This window comes from Taurulus bubalis (genome assembly GCF_910589615.1).
Source record: "Taurulus bubalis genome assembly, chromosome: 16".
NCBI lineage: Eukaryota > Metazoa > Chordata > Actinopteri > Perciformes > Cottidae > Taurulus > Taurulus bubalis.
This window is the reverse complement of record NC_136604.1, coordinates 3,172,193-3,194,717: the sequence shown is the minus strand read 5'-3', so window position 1 is coordinate 3,194,717 and position 22,525 is coordinate 3,172,193. Positions and strand designations below refer to the sequence as shown.

General features: G+C 45.5%; 1 protein-coding gene across 1 annotated transcript in view; it reads right to left on the bottom strand.

Moving 5' to 3' along the window:
* Window positions 1–21,188, bottom strand: part of col11a2 (collagen, type XI, alpha 2) — a gene marked incomplete at its 5' end in the record, with an annotated part of 44,036 nt that extends 22,848 nt beyond the window's left edge. The window contains 8 exons of the mRNA XM_079232026.1: window positions 128–343; window positions 1,877–1,990; window positions 3,296–4,450; window positions 8,181–8,303; window positions 8,711–8,873; window positions 9,095–9,305; window positions 10,501–10,662; window positions 21,071–21,188. Coding sequence (XP_079088152.1) covers window positions 128–343; window positions 1,877–1,990; window positions 3,296–4,450; window positions 8,181–8,303; window positions 8,711–8,873; window positions 9,095–9,305; window positions 10,501–10,662; window positions 21,071–21,188 — 2,262 coding nt within the window. The remainder of the gene's footprint in view (window positions 1–127; window positions 344–1,876; window positions 1,991–3,295; window positions 4,451–8,180; window positions 8,304–8,710; window positions 8,874–9,094; window positions 9,306–10,500; window positions 10,663–21,070) is intronic.
* Window positions 21,189–22,525: the final 1,337 nt, after the last annotated feature.

Genomic DNA, 22,525 nt, shown 5'->3' with positions numbered 1-22,525 from the left:
GGCAAACTCAAACAAGTCAATTGAGAGGACATTGAATACAATTGGACAAAGACTAGGAAATATAATATCAGAGTTGGTTGAAACCGATTTTCTTTATGTTTTTTGCCTCTGATGCAAAAAGACTTACGCCTCCCTCGTCTGTCACAGCGGACAGGGCGGGGCCCATGTTGGCATCGACCTCCCCGGTCTCCAGCATTGGCTCATTGTAGTCCCTGTAGGAATAGTCGTATTCCTTAAGGCCCACGTCCCCAGTCACATACTCCTCGGTGAAGGCCTCCTCGCCCACACCGCCTGCCTTGGTGGCATCTACCTCCTCTCCCACCAACACTGTCTCCACCTGGGGCTGGGTTGGGTTGATCAGAGCCGCAACGGGACAGATAGAGGGGCACGAGAGGGAGAATCAAGGAAAGGAAAGAAACGGACGCAAGAGGAAGAAGGAAGGAAGAGGGAGAGGTTGGTACGATGGGGAAATGTTAGTGGAGGAGGAAAGAGAAACATAGAATGATGGGGAGTGGAAGAGAGGGGCATATATAGAAATAAGTGAGTCTTACCTTTTGCAAATAAACAGAGACATAGGGACAGAAAACAAAAAGACATCTGGCAGACTGCGCTGTCAGGCCTTCATGCTGTAACTTCAGTCTGATTTCAATTACAGATAAGCGAGTTCATCCTGTGACTTTAAATCTCCTGTTAATCATCTATTGTTGAGCATTTAATACTATTTGTTTCCACCAAAGCATGTCCTCGTCAGCTCGTGTGCGATGACCTATAACCGAATGATTTCTCCAAATTTGCCTGGAGAAATCACACGACTTTGTAAACACGGTTTAAAAAAAAAAGCTTATTGTCTCTGAGCACACAGAGCTGAGATGAAGCACTTTGTGAAAACGAGCAGCTATGCAAAGCCAACACTATGTTATTTTCTATTTCACTTACCATGGGTGTTTGAAAAACAAATGTGAATCCAGTGGAACTATGCTGTACCGTTACTCATGTAAAAACGACCTAACCTACCAAAACAATAGTGAATAACGTGTACATTTGTCCCAAAAATATACAATATATGACTGAAGCATTCCTACAACATAGCAAAAATATTCTCAGCATCAAAAATGAAAACACAAAACAAAGTCATCAAAGTCAGCTAATACAAACAAAACGGTAAGGATGACAATATGGATTATTGCCAATAAAAAAAAGAAGTGAACTGTGAGAAACAGATCAGAAATGTGAGGAACTCATTCTCTCATTCTGATAGATTAGGGCTGACAAGTGAGCCGCGACTGTGTTCTTTAGTTCAGCTCGATTTTTTTCTTTCAAACCAGAATGCATTATATTCATCTCCCTTTGTTGCGGTGGTTAAAAGTGCATATCAAATATTCCTATGCGGATCCCTTTTTCTCAAGATTTTTGTTCTTATGTCAAGATCGCCACCTGACCAACGCAGGATCTTCAGATGAGAACAGGAAGCTTGTTGTTAGAGGAAAAAGGGAGCCACCTAACAATGTTTGATGATACGAGCAGATGAATGTGGTGCATTCTCTTTGAAAAAGCTCTTCTCTGATGTCTGGCGTCGGTGCCAACAAAACATTGATGTTTGGTTAGAAAGGAGAGAGGCGGAGCTAAAACTATTTGGTTACGTTAATGAAGACTGGGCTCACCACCACACAGGAGTTACACTGTCCTCTTCCTGTGGTGATGGAGGTGGTCATTTATTCTGGTTTCTGTCAGTGTGCTAATTGGTAAATGTCTGTCTTTTATATTTGAATGTGCAAATTAAGCAAATATATCTAGAGATCTATATACAGTCTATAATGCAGTTTCCATATCTACTCTAGATCTGTGTCACTAACCGGTGTATAATTCTCTTTTTTACCTGTACAGGGATCTCTTCTTGTCCGATCACCTCACCCTCTGGCACCGTCTCCTCATAGTAATAATCAGTCTCTGTCAGGGTGTGGCCAGCCTCGGAATATTCAGTGTCTACATCCTGATTGGTCGAGTTGACAGGAATTGGGGAGCAGGGAGGAAGTAAGCAGATTTGAATGGAAGAGCGCGGTTAGTTCAAGGTCTGCTTGTAAGTGATGAGTTAAAAGTGGAACAAAATGGATCACTTCATAAAATTGCGGTCGCCAGTGGCCAACAATATTTTTTACTGGCAACTCACATCTTTAAAAGTTGAAAAGATCCATTTTACAAAAGAAATTTCAGGTAGTTTCAGAATCTCAATAACTATAAATCTTGCCATACGCAAGATTTAGGGAGTCATTGAGACTACTTTGCTGAGATTTCTTTTTATTGTACCTTGAACAACGTTTGCTTTTTAAACTCAAAATTCATGAAAGGGGGAAGTCTGCTCTTATTGGAAGTAGGACTGAGAGCCTCTATCCATCCCTTCAGAGGAAAACATCGTAACGCGATGCTTTGGGATGTCTAGTTTCACCCAAGACCAGAAAACAGAGAGACAACCCGGTCAACAGCCTCACAGAACATAAACAAGTTACTTCAATGAAAAGCATTCTAACTAATGACCATGAACCTCTCAATATCACTCCATATTGAATCATGTCATGAAATGGAACCTCTAATGACAGCATACTCGCGTTTGGCTTTTTAGTTTCTGTGAGGCTGCTTCATTCATATTTGATACAAAATATGGCCAGAGACAAGCTGTCCGAGAGAAAACACAGGTAATTAAAAACAAAAAAAAACAAAGAGAGAGAATGACAGAGAGACAGAATAGGTTGCTTGTGTTCTTTGTGTATACAACGGGATAGTATTTGTGTTTTCTCAGGTTTAGTTTTTGTGCCATAGAAATCCATGCTCATTCATTACACCGGTACGTTAATGGTTTCCCCCGAAAAGAAAGAGGCGGAGTGCCGGAGTGTATTCAGCTTCTGAGATCCAGTTTCAGCTTGAAGGTAGGAGCATGAAGTGAAGTAAAGAACAATGAAACTGTACAATTAGCCATGCTTCCATGTGCACAGCTGTATCATATCATATGGAGAAGTCGGGGTGATCGTTAAAGATCATATGATATACAAACAGAGGAGAAGGCACCAAGCCTGTTATGAACCAGCTTCCGTTCCGGAGACCAGATTGTCCACCATCAAGGATTTACCTCAACATCTGCTGACAACCTATCGAAGACCCACAATAATGGTAGGAATTCAAGACATGAACTGTCACAAACATGTTGTTGCAGCCCCTGGATGGTGGAAAGACCTGGCCTGACCAGATGGGACAGTTGGGACATACGACTCTGGACACCCAAATACGGGCCTTCTTTTTGTACCTGTTGATAACCGTTGGTATTTTTCTTCGCTGCGACTGCAGCTCCACTCAGCACAGTCTTGCCAAAGGGAGGGAACGGCTTGTGCAGGGATTTGACATTAATGTCCACCGGCAACTTGGATCTGGTGGGTCTGGGTGGAGTGGGCCGGACAGGGGCAGATGTCGGAGCTACTTTCTTCTGGATGAAAACCTTTTCGATCACATTCTTCACAACTTTGCTCACGGTTGATTTGACCAGAGGGACTTTGGTGACCACAGTTTTAACTTTGGTGACCTCTGTCTTTACTTGAGTTTTTGCCGTGGGAGCTTTGGTGGCCACTGCCTTTGCCATTTTTGTAGGTTCGGCTTTTGATGTCTTTGTGGGTTTCGGTGCCTTAGTGGCTTCTACTTTGGCAGCTGATTTAGAAGCAGTGACCACGGTCTTTTCTATCTTTTCTACTTTTACGCTCTCAGTCTTTGCTTTTTTAGTGGTTTCAATTTTTGCCTGATTTACAGCAATGACTTTCTTTTCTACCACAGTAACCACTTTGCCATTAGCCTTAGCCTCACCGTTGACTTTATTCTCAGCTTTGCCATTAACTTTGACTTTAATCTCTTTAACCTCAATGGTAGTTTTGCCATTTCCATTGGCCTTCTTCTCTGCTGCAGCTTTGCCATTGCCGTTTGCATTAGTCTTAGACACAACAGGGGCTTTTCCATTGGCTTTCTTTTCTGCTGAGGATTTTCCATTTCCATTGACTTTCTTCTCGACAACAACCTTGCCATTCACCTTGGCCTGAGCTGTAGGCTTGGCATCAGCTGTAGCTTTGCCATTGCCATTCGTTTTTGTCACAGCTGCTTTTCCATTGCCATTGCCGTTGACTTTAGCTGCACCATTTGCTTTCTTCTCCACAGCTGCTTTACCATTACCATTCTTAGCTGGGGCAGCTGTGGGCTTAGATTTAGCTGCTGCTGTTGGTTTGATCTTCGACAGGAGGATCTGGAGTGCAGTGGGCTTTGCTTTGGATGGCTTGGCTGTGGAAGACTTGAGAGCTTTGGTGGGCATAGGTGTCTTAACTACTAGTTTGTTTGATCCAATTTTGGCCGGCTTAGCTGAAGCGGGTTTCGGTTTGATAGGGGTCGATTTGGTGGGAGCTTTTCCATTGAGCACTTTCTTCTAATATCCGCAATTAATGTTTGGTTGAGATGGTGTTTAGTATGTAAAAGTGAATGTTGACAAAGAGAGAGTTGAGGAATATAAAGACACATGGAAGGGTTGGGAGGGGGGTGAAAAGCACAAACAAGGGATGGACAGAAGGAGAGAGAAAGACAAGAGTGGATGTTTTGAGAAACAATGACATAAAGATGGCCAAGGCGTGGATGATTTACTGAGACTGTACAGGCATTACTGGATACAGCAGAGGATTAAGACAAGTTTGATAACGGTAAGCAAAAATACAACTGAAACACCAGTACTAAAACAAATTCCAAATCCATACTTTGACAAATTTTGACAAGAGTTTTTGCTGATCTCTCCAGTAATGCCATTCCCAATATTAAATGACAAAGCAGCATCTTTGCGCTAAAATTAACTGGAGCCTGTAGTTGGGCAGAGGCACTGAGGGTATGATTGGTCAGGTGAAGCTGATGCTGAACACACACACACACACACACACACACACACACACACACACACACACACACACACACACACACACGCTACTGACACACTGAGCAGTCCAACTACAGAGAAGGTTGCTGCTGTTTAGTCAAACAAAAGAAGTAGCATGCATGCCAGGCAAGCATGCAAATGCACGTTAGTCACATAAAACCAAAAACACACACAAAAAACAGTACACAATTCATTGTTACTTCTCATGCTGCTATGATGAAGTTACATGCACATTAACATTGTGAAGTAACAAACAAAAATGTCATCCAGGTAAATAAAGTGTGACGGAAAAACCGGCCAGCACTGTGAAACTCCTCAAATATGCAATACAGAACCCAAGTGAAAGGAGACAGGCTGTGGCATACATGCCACACAAAGGTACAACCATGAATGCATATACCAAGACCAAAAAAAACGTGCATTGATGTACATGTTGACTGGAAAATTGGTGTAGAAACTGCAGACCTAGAAGTACAAGCATGCGGTGACATCCTCAAAGACAATGAAGAAATCATGCAAGGAACAACACAATACAGATCCATGCCCTGGTCAAATAGGATTGCAAATTTTGTTTTTATGTTTTTTTCATCAGCTGTGAAGCAAATGGTTGACAATAGTCGTGTTTCCATTCAATCGCTAAACAAACTCATGAAATGCCGCCAAACAGAAATGCTAATTGCTAAATGCTAATGCTAAGGCTCGTTTACGCGTGGTTGTGATCTGCAGTGAACAGAGCAGCAGAAGAAGAAGGAGAGGCTGCGAACCGGGAACAAAACAAGTCGCCTTTATTCAGCGAAGGCATTTCCATATCCCGCTTGGCGCATCAACTCATTTTCAACGAAGGCAAAAAACACCTCTAGTGAGCGTAAATCTTTTTTTTGCGCAGTCGGGGAAGTTTTATTGAATTTCACCATTTACTAAATATCTTTTTTTCTGTGCGATGCTTCGAAATGTGCATGAAAGTATGTGAATGGAGACACGACTGATGAGGGCCAGAAAATTCAAACAATCGCAGGAAAGCATTTGAAAGACTATTTGACCAAGATCTGCTTCAGAAACTCTGTCAGCTACTCTGACACACGCGACCTTTGCGAAATTATATTTGCATATGCTCAGTTTGTCATCATAGACAAAACACCCAACCATCATGCAGCCCATTGGTTTGAAATGCTAATGTCGGCAGATTTACAAACCAAAATCAGACATTATAATAACTAATCGTCAGACTCGTTATTTGCTTTGCGACTAAACTACTAAAAATATTTCTGCAGGTGTGCGTGACAACACAGCTGCACCGACACCAACCCCAGTGCCCCTCCCACTCGGCCACATCTGAACACACACACATATATGACATAACATGTAAAATGACACGAGGCAAATGAATCATGAGGAGCGAAGGTAATCCTGTGTGACGGAGACGGTGGAAACGAGGTGCGGGATGTCAATGTGGATTTAGGAGAAGGGGGAACGTGAATAAATCAAAAGGAGGTATGGAGTGATGAGAGAGGCGTGTGGAATGCCACAAGTGAAAATGTAGATGTTTCAAACTAATATTGCGGGGAATTTGCAATGCCAATTTAGATGACACTCAACTATTTAGCGAGCTCAACCTACATCATGAAGCATGCCTCAGTTATCGCCGTCATACATCTCTCTCGTTCTCCTTCCCTTCCACTAACTCCGTCCTGTCTTCCCTCTCTCACACTCCCTTCTTCACCTGTTCCCCAGGTCGGGGAGAGGGGGAGCGCCCGTTGTTTCCTCTTAATAATAAAAGGGGTATTCATGGTCATCCTGCTCCTCATCAAAGTACTGAGAGAGATGGGGAAGGATTGAAAGATGGGAGGGATGGACTGGTTGGCAGTGGCGACATGAAAGCAAGGCGAGGAATGCATGAAGAGCGGCTTTCCAAGGGGAATAAGATGTGCAGAGGGGTGAATAAAGGTAGGAGTGAAGAGTGAATGTGGGGTGAAGCAGAAAAAAAATGAAAACATGGTGATAGACAGCGACAGAGACAAAACGAAAGGACGTGATAATAAAATGATATGCTTTTTTTATTCTCCGTTCATCAGAAGGAGTCTGTGCTGCCGGTTAAAAGGTGTTTATATCAAAAATACACAAGACGACCTTCTCAATGAATGAGAAAACAGCAGAAAAAAGAAAAAACAGAGCAATGGGTGAAGACAATGAATAAAACCACACTGATTTATATTCATCCAAAAAGCATTTCAACAGCATCACATGAGTTTGGGGTTTGGGACGCAAGGTGCCGGAGCTCCGTATGGATGGATGGATGGAAAGGGTGTCAAGCTCCCAAATATCAGTGTGCATTTGACAGAGGAAGGGAGGCGAAGCTTATAATGCGTGTAGTGTGCGCGACCAGTCTCAGTAAGCAAAGAGGCTCCACCTTAAAGCCATCTTCATGCCCAATGCATGTCTCAATTTAACCAGAAACACCAATCAGAATTTAGCTTCATCAGTTTTATGTACTGAACAAGAGACACGTTGGCTTGTATCATCCTCTTTCCCCCTACCTTTCTGTGTGTGCAATGATGGAGAGGTGCAGCTATGGAAAGGTGTGGCAGGAGAAGGCCTCTACTGGTCCTTTCGTGACCTCGGGCAGAGGAGGAAAGCGGATGGATACAAACTGTTGCTGATGACGGGGAGGCGGGAGGAAGACAGAGAGGGAGAGCAGCACTTTGATGACATCACCAGATGACCCAAACTGAACCTGAGGACTTCTCTTTCGTTTTCAGGAGGATTTTTCATGATTTAACTGACCCAGAAGTGTCTATTAAGTCTCAGTCATGATAACAGCCGGATGAACTCTCTCAACTCCATTTCTAAACTCCTTCAGGATGCACACGGCTATCATTTAGAAACGTGCCACAGAAGAGGAACACAGAGTCCACAGATTCAGTCCGGGCCTCCTTCATGGGAGCTACAGATTTCATGAATGCTAGCGTGTTAGCGTAGCGCTGGCCGCCTGAGGTTATCCGCTCTGTAATAGACGCTCCTCAGAAGTCTGACAGCTATGGGATTGGTGTGAACTCATGACGCAGTAACCTTCATAAGAGGTGAAAGAGTGACATGCAAAGGCTAGTGACTGCACCCTGACGGGATAAGTATTCACAAAAAAGGTTCAAGTTTTGAAACAAGTTTCCTATGTGGTGGAGGACCAAATGTTGGCTTCATACGTCTGTGGATGAACGCGTGTTGTGGTGGAGTTACTCACGTATGTGTTGGGGTCCTGAGCCTGGGTCTTGGGCAGCGGGGAGTCACAGTCAGGGCTGTAGTGTTCACAGAAGTCATAGGCAGCCTGGGAGTTGGAGGCGATCAGCAGTTGCTGGATGTCTCCCTATGGAAAGATGAAAAAAAACCTGGATGAACAGAGAACGGACGCTCTGCTCCTGGAGGAGGAGGAGGAGGAGAAGGAGGAGGAGGAAGGCTGGTCTCAGCTGGAGTGTGAGCTGAAGGAGTTTCTGCTGACCCTGCAGGATTTTGTCTGATTTTGCCTGAATCTGACCCGGTGGCAAGAAGACAAGCATTAAGAATAACTCGATATAAATAGTCAATCTGTTCTTGTTCACTTATAAAGATCATATAGAGGCATTAAAGAGAGACTGGTTCATAACCTGTTACAAGTTACTCACAAGTTACGCCTCAATGAATGCTTCCAGTTATGACTAGAAGGTGCTTCTGTGTACTCACAGCCTTAACCAATGACCACACATCACGTCACGTTACGCCTCAACAGGTCCTCACCTGGAAAACCTCCTCGTCGAGCAGACGGGCTCCGAACACCGTGATGCCGTTGGTGTCGATCTCTGCGTGGTTGCCGCGGGGCAGAGCGCGGGTCATCTTCTTCTTGCAGTCCAGCAGCAGAGTCACATTCTTCTTTGAAACGGAGATAGCGATGCGATGCCACCTAGAGACGGGGAGGAGGAACCGGAGGCGAATAAATGTGTGCTGTGACGACAGGCCTGATTTATAGGGCGTCAAACCAACCCTCGAAAGCACATACGCGTTCCAACCAACACTCACACACTCACACACACACACACACACACACACACACACACACACACACGCATGACCCCAGACGGGTCGTCTCAACCAGTCACAAACTGGTTGTTGCTGGTTACTGACTTGCCATCAGCCAGGTTGACGCCTCTGAACAGCGGGTAGTCCTCGGGGGCCGGCTTGCCGTTCTGGTCTTCGTACAGGAAAACAGGGGAGCGTCCCATTTCAATGCCCAGCTGCTGGATGCCCTGCTCGCTGTAGATGGAGAGGAGGAAGGCCTGGAGACCAGCCTGGGCCTTAACCAGAGCCATGATGGAGAAGTTCTCCGGGAAGCGACCTATCGATGAGGGATGGGAGGAAAGACGGCGGAAGAAGCAAAGGGTTCGATCACAAACGTGGGTCATTGCAAGACCGGCATTTGGGTATTTTAGGAACCATGTTGGAAAAGCTGGACTGGAAGTTGACTGATGAACGAGTTGTGGCTGAGGGAGGAAGACCGGATGAGAGGTGGGTAAAGAACCTAAAGCGTGAGGATCTGAGGCAGAATATCAGCGTTGGTCCCTGTCTGAAGCTGGCAGAGAGGATGAGGACGCATAATAACAGGTGGGCAGAGCTGCAGAGGGAATGCAGCTAAACCTCAGAAAATGATCTGAAAATCAGCTTTGACTTTTAAAGGATTTCTTCCTAGCCACATAAGTGGCACTTTCTCTTTCTTGCTCCTTACTCCAGGGTGTCAGACAGTATTCTTAAGTTAATTTGTTATGGCTCTCCCACACAGTTCCACTGCAACACATAATTATGCTTTATATCCATGGAGCGATCTAGCTATAGGCACCACAGCCTCACTCGACTCCAGGGAGCTCAGTTTAAAATACATCCAAACACGAGGAGCAACCTGCAACCCTGATTACAGGTTTCTGCACTCTGGAATTCACCGTAAACACGTCAAATATTGAGCTCGTCCTAAAGTGTGCCGCGGTAACGCGAGACACGGGGGCATTAAGAAGTCTGGAAATATGTACACGCACAACAAATGTTTGTATTAATATGAAGCAACTTTTGTGGTCCTGAAACAAGTTTCGGACCACAAAAGAAAAAGAAGATTTAAGACACGTTCTATATTTACTTGGGAAAAACACAGAGAAATAGGGGTCAGGTGCTTTACTGTGAAATCACTCTGTAAACCAGTTTTTTTTTGGTCTTTATGTTCCTAGTTTATTGTAGAAATACCTTTTAAATAGGGTTTATCCTCCAAAAACCTTCACCAATGATTTAAACATAGAGAAATATTGTCATTATTTATGCGTTATTGTGCTATGATTTTACTGGTCCGGCCCAGTTGAGATCAAAATGGGCAGCATGTGGCCCCTTCACTAAAATCAATACGTGAGATTTAATATTAAAAGGGTTGTAGTGTAGTATAATGTCCTCTCTGGTTCTGTCCTCAAACATCATGAAAATGCAGAAAGAAAACAGCTAATAGATGGTCGCCTTCAAGTCCATCACTGTGGCCCCGTCCGGTCTCCGCCTACCTGAGAAGAGCTGCTTGGTGGGGGCGGAGATCTGGGCCTTCTTGGTGATGCGGTACGCGTGGTCGGGGCTGCCGGAGCGGCGGGACGTGCAGAAGCCGGGGACTTTCTTCACGCCCTCGGGGAGAGAGGGCACCTGCAGAGCCCGAAGAACATCCACGGGGTCTGGGGAAGAGGAGAGGAATTACGTTTTGGGATTTAGAGGTGAGTATCTGCAATGTCTACATCCATGGAGATCGAACCCGACAGAAGCTTCATGAGCTAAACGGAGAAGACAGGTGCAGTTTTTTTGCATAAAACCTCAAATAGATTAAAGAGACAGTTTATCCGTTACACTATAGCCGGCTTAAAGGGGGCTGTGTCGGGAAGTGAAGGCATTTGGGCATCTTGAGCGACACCAGTCAACCAAGTCAGTTTTTTGTGGTTTATCGAAATCAGAAAACACGTGATTCCTGCGTCACATGCAGGATCACTAGAATACACTGTATTAACACTAACGTATGCCAACACGTTTCTACTAGAAACACGAAAAGCATTAACCTGAAAATGAGCGCGATATTAAATACATTCAGGTCGAGTTTCAGAAGGCCATTCTCCAGGCTGGATAGAGATCACAGTAAAGTTCAAAGCTAACTCCTATACAATGTTGCTGGATCAAAACCAGAGGGCAGTTTTTTTATCTCCCACTGCGGTCAATCTTCGCTGACCTAACTTTGCACAGAGGACCCAAAAAGTGATCTTGCCGCACCAATGCCTCACAGGAGCAGGTACAGGTCTATACGTCCACAATGGCGGCCACTGTACGCTCAAGCGCAGCGTGAGAAAGGAAGCACTGTGTCGGAGCAAGTGGGCCAGAGTCCAGGCCGCATGTGTGACAGAGCAGGTACAGTAGGGCTCAGTGGAGAGCGGCAGCGCAGACAGTTCCCTCCATTCTGCTCACGTTCATCAGGAAACAAGTGGCGGTTGATGTGATAGTGCTGAGTCAAATGAATATTTGAGGATAGACAAGCATTTCACAGTTTCACATGACAGACGCACAGAAGTGAAACACACACACACACACACACACACACACACACACACACACACACACACACACACACACACACACACACACACACACCACCAGGCTCACATCCTGTCTCCACTTTCACACACTGAGGTCAGTCCTGTTCCTGAACCCAGGGTTTACGCTCATTCTGTTGTTCACCAGGGAAGACAACCCCAACGTGCTACAAGTGTGTCTCCATGCAACTTCTCCCAAGATGCCGAGCAGCCGTGTCGCCCTGCTGTCAAGACGGAAAGAAACGTATGCACGACACAAATTCTGCCAAGGTTTTGAAACAGTCGAAACAAGTCTACATTCAACATTCAGAGCATCTCCATCGCGGCCCCAAAACATGGCGGCAGCTGGGAGCTAACGGCGCTAACAGCTAACGGTGCGAACAATGGCAAACTGGGTTGACAGAGCTAGCAGTGTTTCTCTGGGGGGGGGGGGTTAGGGCGCTGTCACCGCCATGATGGTTTTTAGTGCACTAAAAGCTCAGGTAACAATAGCATGACATTACTCCACTGTGTTTTTTTTCAGTGGCGGGCCTCAGGGCCAGCTAAGCCTTCTCTGCTGGCCTAAACAGAATCACAAAGTTATAGCTATTTTATCATGTACTTTCTTTTCACAAATACACTACATGTATTATAATTATTTTTCCCTATTAGCTTATTTTGTTATTTACACACTATATTAATGTGCTGAGTGTCATACGGACCACACCCAATCAAATGTTGGTATAAAGTCTGACACAGCATCTTCATTAGTGCAGCTCTAGTCCTCCTCCCTCACTCTGCTATCTTCATCTGTGTTCTCCTCCAGCCGGCTCTGAACTCATTAATCACTCATGGGGACAGTGATTGTGTAAAAATCTGATGGAACGATAACGCCATGCAACCTGAAACACTTATGTTTTAATTGTTTTATTCAGTATTAATATACTCTCATTTTTAGACTCTGCCAAAAAAATGTAAAAGCATCAGATTTCTGCAGAAACGATGTAATCATGCACACCTTAGCTGGTTGTAAACGCACAACAGAGCGTATAACAGCGGGGCGTCAGCTCAAAGCGGGGGCCCACCACCACATGAACATATCCCCTGCTGGTGCAGTGAGGAGCTGTAAGGGCGACGGACACAGCTCATGCATCACTCCTGTACAGCAGCAGTGTACCAGGAGGCACAGCGGTCCTTGTCTGTCAGACATGTAGAGCCACAGTCAAAGACTCACAATACTTTATAATATACACATACGTATTTCGGGCTGTAATGTGAAGCTTCCTTGTGTTTGTCCTAAACCCTCACCGAGCCCAGCCGGGGCCCTTGTGTTGAGGTTATCGTCACACAGGAGCACAGGTGGTAATATTTATTCAGACGGAGCAAATGGTGCGTTAATATTGCCTCAGTGTGTCTAGACCACGGCCCATTACCACCATCTACACCAGAGACAAGAGAGAGAGGGAGGAAGTGGAGGTGGAGCGAGAGCAAGACATGGGAGGGAAGGGCGTATGCAGTAAGTCGGGAGGCGAGAGGAACTGTGTGCTATGTTTACACTGAAAGAGCACACGGCAAAACATGTAGAGATCCTCATTTAAAATTCAACACTCTTTTCCAGACGCCAATAGAGTCCGAAAACAGCCACAAATGACTTGCTCCCCTTGTCTTGAAGTCAGTAGTTTTTTTATGGTTCATTGATTAGATGTCTGAAATAAGGTCTCTAACACAAACTATATCTACACTTCATATACACATACATAATTTGCATTTTTGCACTTCTACTGTTTATGTTTAATTTAATTCCTAAATTAATACTGTTTTTTTCTTTCACCCCAGCTATTTTATTTTATGTATTATTATTATTATTATTATTGTATATATCTTTCATCCCTGTTGTTTTTATATCTTATTTTTGTCTATAAATTGCTGCTACTTTGACACCAAATTTCCCCTCGGGGATTAATAAAGTATATATTCATTCATTCATTCATTCAACTCAAAAGATTTTAACTCTTTGCTCTCTGATAGAAAATAATAGATCAATGGAAAAATCCCTTTTTGTCGAGGGCACTGGTGTGATGACGGGTTTGGACTCCAACAAATAGATCATCCCCGCAGCAAAAAAGTAAGTTACAGATATATTTCAGGCTTTGTGTGCAATTCCCAAACTTTTCCCTCATACTTGTCAAACCTTTTGCAGGAATGCTGGGAATGAGAAAGAGGGCGAGGGAGGAAAGGAGGGAGAAAGAGGTTCAGGCAAAGGTGGAGTGTGTGTGTGTGTGTGTGTGTGTGTGTGTGTGTGTGTGTGTGTGTGTGTGTGTGAGTGGCAGTGACAGTAGACAGCGTGGTTCAGTGATGGCAGGATGCTGGATCAGATTGCAGCTCCCCGTCCGTCCCGTACAATGTGCCGCTCTGTTCCTCGCTGCCCGCCCAGCTCACATCTGCAGCCGGGGCCCTTCCTGCCTGGAGGACCACAATCACGACGGAAACACCCACAGAAATAACACGCGGGCCGCAGAGGTACACACTCGCACGCAGGAAAAAAACCCACAGCCCACGAGACGAAGGGTGGCAAATATGAAACTAGACAAGGTAGAAAAACAGAAAGCCAGGAGGAACAAACTCTCTCTCTTTGCTTTCTTTCTTCACCTCTTCCCACTCCATCACTCTTTCTTCACCATCAGCGCTCGCATGCGGCTGCGGCCTTCTGAGGTAAACGCCAATCACACTGCTGCCATTAAGACCAGAAACAGTTCTCCCTGGTAGCTACACGTTTTAAATCTTGTTGGTATACTTTGAATATTTTCAGTATATAATGTTTTTCTCATGTTTTAAGTCTGCAGTGCTTAAAAGCAGTGACTCTGAATACTGTTACAGTATATTGATGATGCTGTACCTCGTATCTCCAAAACACCAACATGCCAGATGTTTAGAAACACAGAATTGACTTATTACTAAACCCTTCATGATTTCTTCAGTAATCAGATTCAAATTCAAAGTGTGTAATCCTTTCGTTGAGGTAATATGTACATCTCTAAATCACCTGAAGTAAACATGCTGTGTGCTGTACAAAGAGTCCTGTAACAGGTGAATACAGATGAATACAGGTGAATACAGGTGAATACAGGTGAATACAGATGCCCCCACCACTGCCCAAACAAGCAGACCATCTTATTACAACCTGCGTTTGAATGACTGCAGTTCTCCTCAGCCGCCACTAGATGGAGCTGAACAGATTAAGTTCACTGTTAACAGAGAGTATAGGTCTGCTGAGGGGCCGGAAGGAACCACATGATGTCACACACACACACACACGCACACACATGCGCACACGACACAGGCACACACAAATACACAACCATGCAGGTGTTTATGTGTACACACACTATGCAAACACACACACACTCACAGGAGTGACAGAAACAATGCTAATGCTTACTGAACTAATGAAGACAGTCTGTACACCGTCAGCTAACAGGGGGAACGACTTGACTAACAGAACACACACACACACACACACACACACACACACACACACACACACACACACACACACAGATTAGACCCTGCATACACATGACACATCAGTGAGAGAGTCTCTGGTCATGTGTGGCTTCATGGACGGAGCTTGTCGGGTTTCTCATGAAGCCAATGTGAAACATGAATAATTAAGTGTTATTAAATATTAGGAATATGTATATAGACTATTGGGACACCCTGAACTTGCACACACACACACACACACGCACACGCACACGCACACACACACACACACACACACACACACACACACACAGGAGGGACTTGTGAGGTGACAACTGAAAACCTGTATTTCCTCTCATGGGCTGTCTGTCGTAGATGCTCTGTGTAACGATTTCTGTGTGTGCTTATGCACGTGTGTGTGTGTGTGTGTGTGTGTGTGTGTGTGTGTGTGTGTGTTTCCTCTTTTGGTACAGCTGTGCCAAATACCAGACACACACTCCAGCTGACACGCTGACCCCTCACCTCTCCCCTTTACACAACGGCCACATTGTTAGACACACAGCAAGAGGGATGTGTGATATGGACCACAGGTTAACAGGGCTTCCGAGACTTTCTCTTCTTCTGGGGAGTCAATTTAAAAAAAAAATATTCTCAAAAGGGCTTATCTATGAATCCTGAGAAGAGAGAATTTGTGTGTAAAAGTTAAACTAGCAGAATGTACACTAACCTTTCATATTAGATTCAATTATATAAGTAGAATACAATTCTCAGAACAGAATATTCAGGCTCCCTCTTGTGGCTAAAACATGTACTGCCGAAATAAATAAATAAAGACTATGGAAGAATTTCTGCCACACACACACACACACACACACACACACACACACACACACACACACACACACACACACACACACACACACACACACACACACACACACACACACACAGCAGAATTCAGAGGCCTGAGATGAGGGGAAAAGATGAACCTAAGACATCCAGAAAGCATCATACATTACAAGAAGTTAAATATAAAGCCCACATGAAGGCGTAAAGTAAACCCAGTCATCCACCCGGCTGACCACGGCGGCTCGGCGTACGAGCTGCTGCAGGTAGCAATTTTCAACATGGTGCTCTGTAGTTAGGATTTATTTATAAAGCCTTCTGTACGCAGACAGAGAATCCATTATGAGTACCCACGCTGTAAAAAGGGGGTGATTAGACTGTACATCATTTAAAGGGTATACAGTGAGGGTTATGGTTTGTCAGCGTGGTGTTGATCATAGAAGGCACGCCGTGTGCCAGTGAGCGGCCAGCTGCTCTGCTGTGGGTTAAAGGGGAGGGGGGTCCTGCCATGACTCCCACCAAGGAGGCCACTTCAAGGGGTTCAGCGTTAACAAGAGGATGGTATCGGGAGATCAAGAATGAATCTGGAAGTTGAGCTCAGTCACATAATTCAGCAACTCAAACACAAACTTTGTGGCTACTTCTCCCAACAAAGGAACTGAGGAGCGAGTTCATTATGAGAGCTGAGAGCTGCGGGAACGAGTCCTAAAAAACCCCGGAGGCCTTTCCCTCGTTTAAAGTCAATGTGTTTATTGAATTAGTTTTTGGTTAGATGCCTAAAATAAGGTCTGTTGTTAACACGCAGCTTCAGAAATGTGAAGGTTTTGTCAGTAAACACCCCTCTGCTGAATGAGACCTAAACGCCACCACTAGAGCGCCGGTCCTCCTTAGTGGTGGCAGGAAGTCATGTGACCGCGGTGGAGCCTTTACAGCCTTTCTACTCCTGCAGATCGTGTTCCCGTTTCATAAATCATTAAAGAGGATCCAGCCGATGAAAGGTATCCAAACTTTTGTTTTACCGCGGAGCTTATTTTCTGCAGCAATCAATAACCCAGCGGAAGAATCCCATTGGCTCCTAGTGGAGGGACACAGGTGCGATGCTAACTTCCTGGTTGGGCGACAAACACATCCTCCCTGCAGCGCGCTGTCCAATGTCCTTCCTGCCAGACGGCGCTAACGCGTTTAACACGGACAAAGTAAGTCACGGTTTGGTACTGATCAATGTGTTCGGGCCTTTGCTTGCTGAAACGATTCAGAAATATGATATTATATAATATTCATCTCTCATGAAGCCAACCAATGCATCTTGTATGTGAACACCAGCTGAGTCAGACTTCCCAGCTCAGCTCGGTCTGCACTCCCTGACTGTACGTTGGTCATGTGAGGAAGAGTCTTTACGTCACGCAACTATATATCATATTTAATAAAACGTCTTTAATGTCAGCAAACCGTGGTGTCTGAACGCTTGGGTTTGGCCTCAGAGTCGAGCCAGAGGATAGAAGGCGAGAGTGACACACAGGAAGAGAACAGGGATGGAAAAGAGGAAAGGAAGACTGCATGCCACTTATATTAGTACATCATTGGGGACTGCCGCATTCGCCACATCCAATATTCCCAGATAAGTTATGAAACAGAGCGACAAGAACTGCAGTCAAACAACCGTCTTAAACATCTCAAAGTATTTTCAAAAGGACAGACGTCCGGAAAAGAGCTGAACGTTAACGTAACACATCAGCAGACAGGCTCTGCATCCTCCATGCAACACGGTGACACAGCAGCCGGTCACCATGCAGCTGGCCTGTACATCCTCTGCTGAACACACACACACACACACACACACACACACACACTCACACACACACACTCACACACACACACACACACACACACACACACACACACACACACACACACACACACACACTCACACACTCACACACTCACACACTCACTCACTCACTCACTCTCACTCACTCACTCACTCACACACATACACACACACTCTCACTCACACTCACACACACACACACACACACACACACACACACACACACACACACACACTCACACACACACACACTCACACACACACACACACACACACACACACACACACACACACACTCACACACTCACTCACTCACTCACTCACTCACTCACTCACACACATACACACACACTCACACTCACACACACACACTCACTCACACACACACACACACACCTAAATCACCGTTGAAACCTCCTTTAGTTTGCGGAACAGGTTTTTTTTGTACGTTTTGTAAGTTCCCAGTACGTCGTGGTTGTGTTCTTGTGTATCTCAGCCTTTCAACAGTCCTAATTACAGGGAAGTGTTGGATATGAATATGAAGAAGGTAACATTTGTGTATGAGGTCTTCCTGCAGCAACACAATCTAATCCTGCAGAGGAAAGTCGGCCGATGGGTGATTTAAAAAGTCAACTGACACATCTCAGCCACCTCAAGGTGGGATGATGCTGCAAGTGACGCTCACAGCTCTTCATCTTACATTTCTGCATTTCTTCGTCTCAGTCCTCCGAATGAAGTAGAATCTGACGATGGCTGCTGGTGCACAGAGAGAGAGAGAGCGCTAACTCATTCCATTGTAACATATAAGCACAGCTAATGATGCCTCGCATCCTCATTCAACCATTCATATGATATGATTTCATTATTTCAGGAGTTTTACAAAAGTCCAGCGACACGTGTCAATTTCCGCTTGTAACACAATAAACTTCTGTCTTCACAGGAAACAACTTGGTTAGCTTGAGGAAAGGATTGTGGTTTGGGTTCAATTAAATACGGGAGTGGCGTTACTTAAGTACGGCGGTGGCGTGAGAAATAAATCAGCCGTGACTTCTCGTTTCTCACGAGGCGCGAACAGCTGTCTTCTGGGTGAAAGAACCCTAACCCTAACCCCACTGTGCAGGCCTGTCCCAGCATGCACTGGGGCCCGATGGAACTACCCCACACCACTGACTCTGGATCACCACTAGGGCCCCTGGGGAAATGATGACAAAGCGGAGGAGAGAAAACCAAAGAGACAAGGTGGAAGCTGCCAGACTGAAACACCACAGTCCAGCAATGAGCTGTCAGGAGCCACAGAGTAGCTCTATTCACCAGGAGAGAGAGGGGAGGGAGGGAGAGAGAGAGAGGGAGAGAGAGGGAGAGAGAGAGAGAGAGAGAGAGAGGAGGGGTGAGTTGTGTTTAGCCAAACCCAGACAGACTGCCCTTTGAGGAGCGCTCAGCTTTGAAATGAAGTTGAGGAACATCCATGTCAAGAAAATATTGCCCTCTGATTTTCCTCCTCCTTTGAACAACACTCAGCTTTCATGCCCTTCTGTAGGCCTCTCCCCCTCCTCCTCCCCCTCCACCCCTTCCTTCTCCTCCTCCTCCCCCTCGTCCCCCTCCTCCTCCTCCAGTCTTCATTCTCCCAGGGAACAGAGAATAAACATGAAAGATTCTGACCACTCTCTTCTCTAAATCGGTCTTTCACTGCTTGGGTGGGGCTCTGTTATAGTTTACAGTAACATCTGTGCGCACACAGGAGCGCGCATGCGCGCACACAGTGGTCCGCAAGCGCCTCTTGCCTTTTTTTCTATTGACATTATCACAGATTAATACAAAAGAAGAAGTCATATAAGCAAAAGAACAGCTCCTAACGAATCCTTCAGGATGAGAAGTCCATCCTGCACGAGGTGTTGCGCACAGAGGAACATTCACATGCATGAGCACACATCTCCACCCCGCACTGGGGGGGTTACACACGCATATACACAAACACAACTGTACAAAGCGCACACAGACACGCACACTGGACGCTTTCACTGCGAGGTGCTGCGCCGCATAATAACCTATTCATAGAAAGCAAAAAATGTCTCAGTCTTCCGCCTCCAAAATACACACGGGAGACGGCGGGAAGGTGCAATCGCCTCTCGCGATCTGAAATTGGAAACGGGGCCAAAGAATACACTGAGAGGGCAATTTATGCCACAAAAGGCCCCTTGGTCCCGAGCTGTCCTGCAGCAGCTCTCAGACAGGAAGAAAGAGCCTCCTGTCCGCTGGAGCTTCTAGAGCACGTTCATAAACACAAACCCCCAAAACCCCACTGCGTAAACTGTGTGGAAACTAAAGCTGCCCTCGTTTTGGTCAAAATGTACATACTCATATTATCAACTATAGTTAGAAAAAACATTTTCCATAGCTTCAAAAGTCCCAAAGAAAAACACAAATTCATCATTTAAAAAGGTTCATTAAAACCTCAAAAGTAGCTTTACTTAAAACATGAATATTCATCTTTAATTGGATCATTTCCATGGCGTGCCGCGCGTCATTACGCATGGTGTGAGATCTGAACCAATCAGGTGAATCAATGGATCCTCTGTGCTCAAAATAAGACGAGGCCTCTAGCGGCCAGCCAGCGAACTGCAGCGCATTCACATCATTCCTTTGGGCTCCTCTTGTCTTCACCTGCGGGAGTAAAGACATCACTTCTCACAAACTAACGCGTGAACCATTATTCTCACTATCAATGTACTAATCTGTTCGTGACTATTAAAAATAATATAAGTCTTTGTATATTGTGTTGGGAAAAAAACGCTAAATCGACTTTCCATGGTCTTATTGTCACATCCTCATAACTCAGGCAGTGATGGACTGGTGCACAAGCTGAACTGGTAAACACCACAGGACAACTTCCAGTTGCAACACAGAACAACAAATAACAAGTACTAGTTCACGTTTAAAAAGCGGGATGTTTAGTGCAGCTCTGCACCGTCCGACCCCATGGCCCCCTGCGGGTGGGAGGGGCCACAGGAGCGCGCGCGGTCAGCGAGATTCTTGGGAATGAAATTAACTTCATAGAAAGATAAACTGGAAAAGTCAACATCGGACAGATTGTTCAGAATGACAAAAAAAACACGTGGATGGCTGAACTATTAGCACAGTAGATGACACCTGTCAGCAGGCTTTTAATATTGTGGCGCGATGGTTGGCCACGAAAATAAAAAGAAGCACGTCAGGTGCGCAAGGGTCCGACAATGGATGAGGTTTTACGCACGGTGAAACCAGGCAGACAGCGAAGGATGAAGACGTTTGAAACTGAAAAACAAAATAATTCCCCAAAGGGGGCAAAACGCACAATAAACATCACAACTAGAAGTAAGGGAGGCCGTGTCTTACCTGCCCGGACCACGGTCGTCTGGCACGCGACGAGCGCCACGGCGACCAAGGCGAAGGATGAGAAGTCCATGCGCCATGGTCTCCGTTTCTTCCGGAAGGGACAGTCTCCAGTATCCATAGTGTTGCAGTAGTTTGCTGGCGTGGTGGAGCTGTGAATGTAGGATATGGTGGAAGTTATCCTCTGCAGAAAGCCAGCCGACGACAGGGACCCGACTGAAGCTGCTGCAAGGCAACAGACACACAAAGGCACGCCTCTGAGACGCGACTGCCTCTCTCCCGGAGACTTTCCTTGATGGTCACCGACGGCTGTCTGTCTTAATGCATACAACCTAAAACACTAAAGGGGCTTTCGGGGTGAATAAATATATTTTATCTTAACGTTTAACCCCTTAGTGCTGAAGCCCCATTGAGTCAGACTGGGCTCGAGTACCCAAAGTGGAGAGAGCAGCAGAGAGAGACCTGGAATCACGCTCTCTCTCTCCCTTCTCTCTCTTTCCCTCTTCCCTTCTTTACTTACACACTTACTCCCACGGAGAGAGTGAGAGAGAGAGAGAGTGTGTGTGTGGAGAGAGAGAGAGAGAGAGTGTGGAGAGAGAGAGTGAACGGCAGAAGAGGGAGAGGGCGTGCGTAATTGCGCACTCAGTCTTCAACATCTGAGAGTGTGAGCTGACTGTTTTAATGACACATGAACCTTTACAAATAGTTCACCTCACACACAACAATTGCGTCTTTCTTTTCCACTGAGAGAGAGAGTGAGTGAATCCGTTTTTCTGTCTGATTCTCTCCAAACAACGCGAGGAGGGCGGGCAGAGAGATGTTCTTTACCTTTTCTTCCTCTACACTTCCTTGTCTTTGGTTCTTAGTGAAGAGGAGCCGTCCAGGTGAACGCTCTGGACAGCGGGACTCACCGCGCTGTGCACGCTGGGGAAGAGTGAGAGTTCGGCCAGCCAATCAGGCTTCTGTCCGCGCAACTCACCACGCCCCTTTCCCCCCGTCCTCGGAGCTCTCCTCTGGTCTGATTGGTCAGCCCCACGTGGCCTTGTTTTGCAGCGGCAGCTCAGGTGCGCCAGGGAATGATATGATTAACTATGTAAATATCTTATTAAATACATTTCCAATGTGAACATTGCACAAACTCAGGTTAAAAATTCTTGTTTTGTTGTTTTGAGTAAAGAAGTTTTTACAGAGGGGATTTTATATATCTCTTTGTATAACTCCATAAATCAGAAATTAGTGTCACCAGACATTTTTGTCACGTTTTTAGGAATATAATATAGTATATATAGAATAAATAAGGCTATGGATGATATGAGCAAAGCTGTAAACACCTTGGAGTGGATGTACGGCAGCAGGATGGTGCATGTGATCGACACAAAACAAATGTATACGGTGTATGTATTTCATGTGTGACCCAACCGTGTGGCTCTGTGGCACAGAGATACCCTGTATGTATCA